This window comes from Spinacia oleracea, chromosome 4 (assembly GCF_020520425.1).
Source record: "Spinacia oleracea cultivar Varoflay chromosome 4, BTI_SOV_V1, whole genome shotgun sequence".
Lineage (NCBI taxonomy): Eukaryota > Viridiplantae > Streptophyta > Magnoliopsida > Caryophyllales > Amaranthaceae > Spinacia > Spinacia oleracea.
Window position 1 is genome coordinate 157,203,251 of NC_079490.1, and position 2,180 is coordinate 157,205,430.

At 37.7% G+C, this 2,180-nt stretch overlaps 1 protein-coding gene across 1 annotated transcript; it reads left to right on the top strand.

Annotated features, from left to right (window-relative positions):
* Nucleotides 1–1,955, top strand: LOC110784833 (protein ROH1-like). The gene has a single exon (XM_021989282.2). The coding sequence runs from the start codon at nucleotides 389–391 to the stop codon at nucleotides 1,577–1,579; it is 1,191 nt and encodes a 396-aa protein (XP_021844974.1). The 5' UTR covers nucleotides 1–388; the 3' UTR covers nucleotides 1,580–1,955.
* The last annotated feature ends 225 nt before the right edge of the window (nucleotides 1,956–2,180 follow it).

The window sequence follows — 2,180 nt, forward strand, 5'->3', positions numbered from 1 at the left end:
CATATAACTCCCACCCCCTCTGCCTTAGGGTTCTCTCATCCACCCCACCCCCCCTTTCTTTCTCTCTCCTAAATTCTCTTTGATCTTTACATCTTTTCCCACTTCCCCTTCATTTTTCTTGTGATTTTGATGTTTTTTGTGCTTTCTGGGTATATATCAATCTCTCAAAAAAAAAACCCTAGATTTCATAATTTTTAAAATTTGACCTTTTCTTATGCAATATTGTTAATACCCAAATCAAAAATTTGTGGAAATGCTGGTGATAGATTAGATTTTGATGAAGTTTTAGCATCTGGGTACTTCATAAATTCTCCAGAAATCTGAAATTTGCGTGATTTTGAATTTTGATACCCAAATCAAAAAAAATCGAGGGGTATTTTTGTGAGAAATGCCCGCAACAGATTACCAAGGTTCAGGAAGTCCGTTGACGAATTTCGGCCGTTCGATTCTTAGCATAAGGCGTGATCAAAGTCAATCTCATACAACAACAATGGAGGGTACACATGACGCGACAAATCAAGAATACGAGCTGGAAACGTTTCAAAAACAGGTAGCTGAGCAGTTCAATGAGCTATCATCAGCAGGTCCAGATGAGCTACTTTCTCTCTCATGGGTGCGTAATTTGTTGGATGTTTTCATTTGTTGTCAAGAAGAATTTCGTATTGTGTTATTTAATAACAAGGGTTATTTAAATAGGCCACCTATGGACCGTTTAATTGGTGAATTTTATGAAAGGAGTGTGAAAGCTCTTGATGTTTGTAATGCGATTAGGGATGGGATTGAACAGGTTAGACAATGGGAAAAATTATTGGAAATTGTTATTTGTGCTCTTGATAATCAAAAGAGTTTAGGGGAGGGGCAAATTCGCAGGGCGAAAAAGGCATTGATTGATTTGTTGATTGGGATGTTGGATGAGAAAGAATCAAATGCTGCTCTTGCTCATAGGAATAGGTCGTTTGGGAGGAATAATGGGAGTGGTAAGGGTGATCAGCAGAAGAATATGGGTCATTTTCGATCATTATCGTGGAGTGTTTCAAGGTCTTGGTCTGCATCAAGACAACTCCAAGCGATGGGGAATAACTTGAGTGCACCTAGAGCTAATGATGTTATGGCTACTAATGGACTTGCTGTTGCTGTTTACACTATGAGTTGTGTATTGTTGCTTGTAATGTGGGCTTTGGTGGCAGCGATTCCTTGCCAAGACCGCGGTTTGCAAACACATTTTTCGATCCCTAGACAGTTCGTTTGGGGACCTGCAGTTTCATCAATCCATGAGAGGATCTTTGAAGAGAGTAAGAAGAAGGATAGAAAGAATGCTTGTGGGTTGTTAAGAGAGATTTATCAAACCGAGAAATGGACTCGTCAAATGAATGAAATACTTGATTCATTGCAATTTCCATTATCAGAGGAGAAGGAAGCTGAGGTTAGGCAACGAGTTGAGGAACTTAAAGAGGTATTCTCTACTCTGAAAGATGGGTTATACCCCTTAGAGAGGCAAGTCAGGGAGGTGTTTCATCGGATTGTTAGGAGCCGCACTGAAGGTCTTGATTCGTTGGGTCGTGGAGGCACTTCTGAATGATGTTCGATAGTTGGAATTACATTGTCAGTTTTTGGTTTCTGATTTCGGTTTATGGTTATGCAAAAATCGATATCTGATGCTGGTTTCGCTAAGAAATATTATATGGGATTAGAAAATGAATTGTGCTTTTGTATTTATGATTGTGATCAGCATCAAATACATTTGTGTAAAGATAAGATAAAATTATGGTGTTAATGTTTGGATCTTTCTTGGTCCAATTCCATTCCATTCAGCTGTTGTTGCTGGTTTTCTGTAGTCTGTCAGGAATCCAGAGTTTCAGACAGGGTTTTTGCTTCTGGGTTGTAGCTCAACATTATTCTTGACTATTTTCTCCTTTTTATTTATTTAAATACTGAGTAGTCTATTTAGGATTTCATTTTACTGGGTTTATGGATACATATCTTCTGTTAGTTCTGTATGAAGGAAGCAAATATTTGAAGAGGAAAAAAAAAGAGAGAGAATGAAAAAGTTAACTGAATCTTTTTACTCTTAGCTCAATTGTATCATTTTTTGTCTGGGTTCTTTTTTATATGCTCCGAAGCAAGGAGATGAATTACTGGCCTTAAAATCAAAATCAATTGTATGGTGAAATTGATGAACT

What these genes read in the sequence shown, in the direction of transcription:
- LOC110784833 (XM_021989282.2), top strand. Translation starts at nt 389, where the DNA reads ATGCCCGCAACAGATTACCAAGGTTCAGGAAGTCCGTTGACGAATTTC.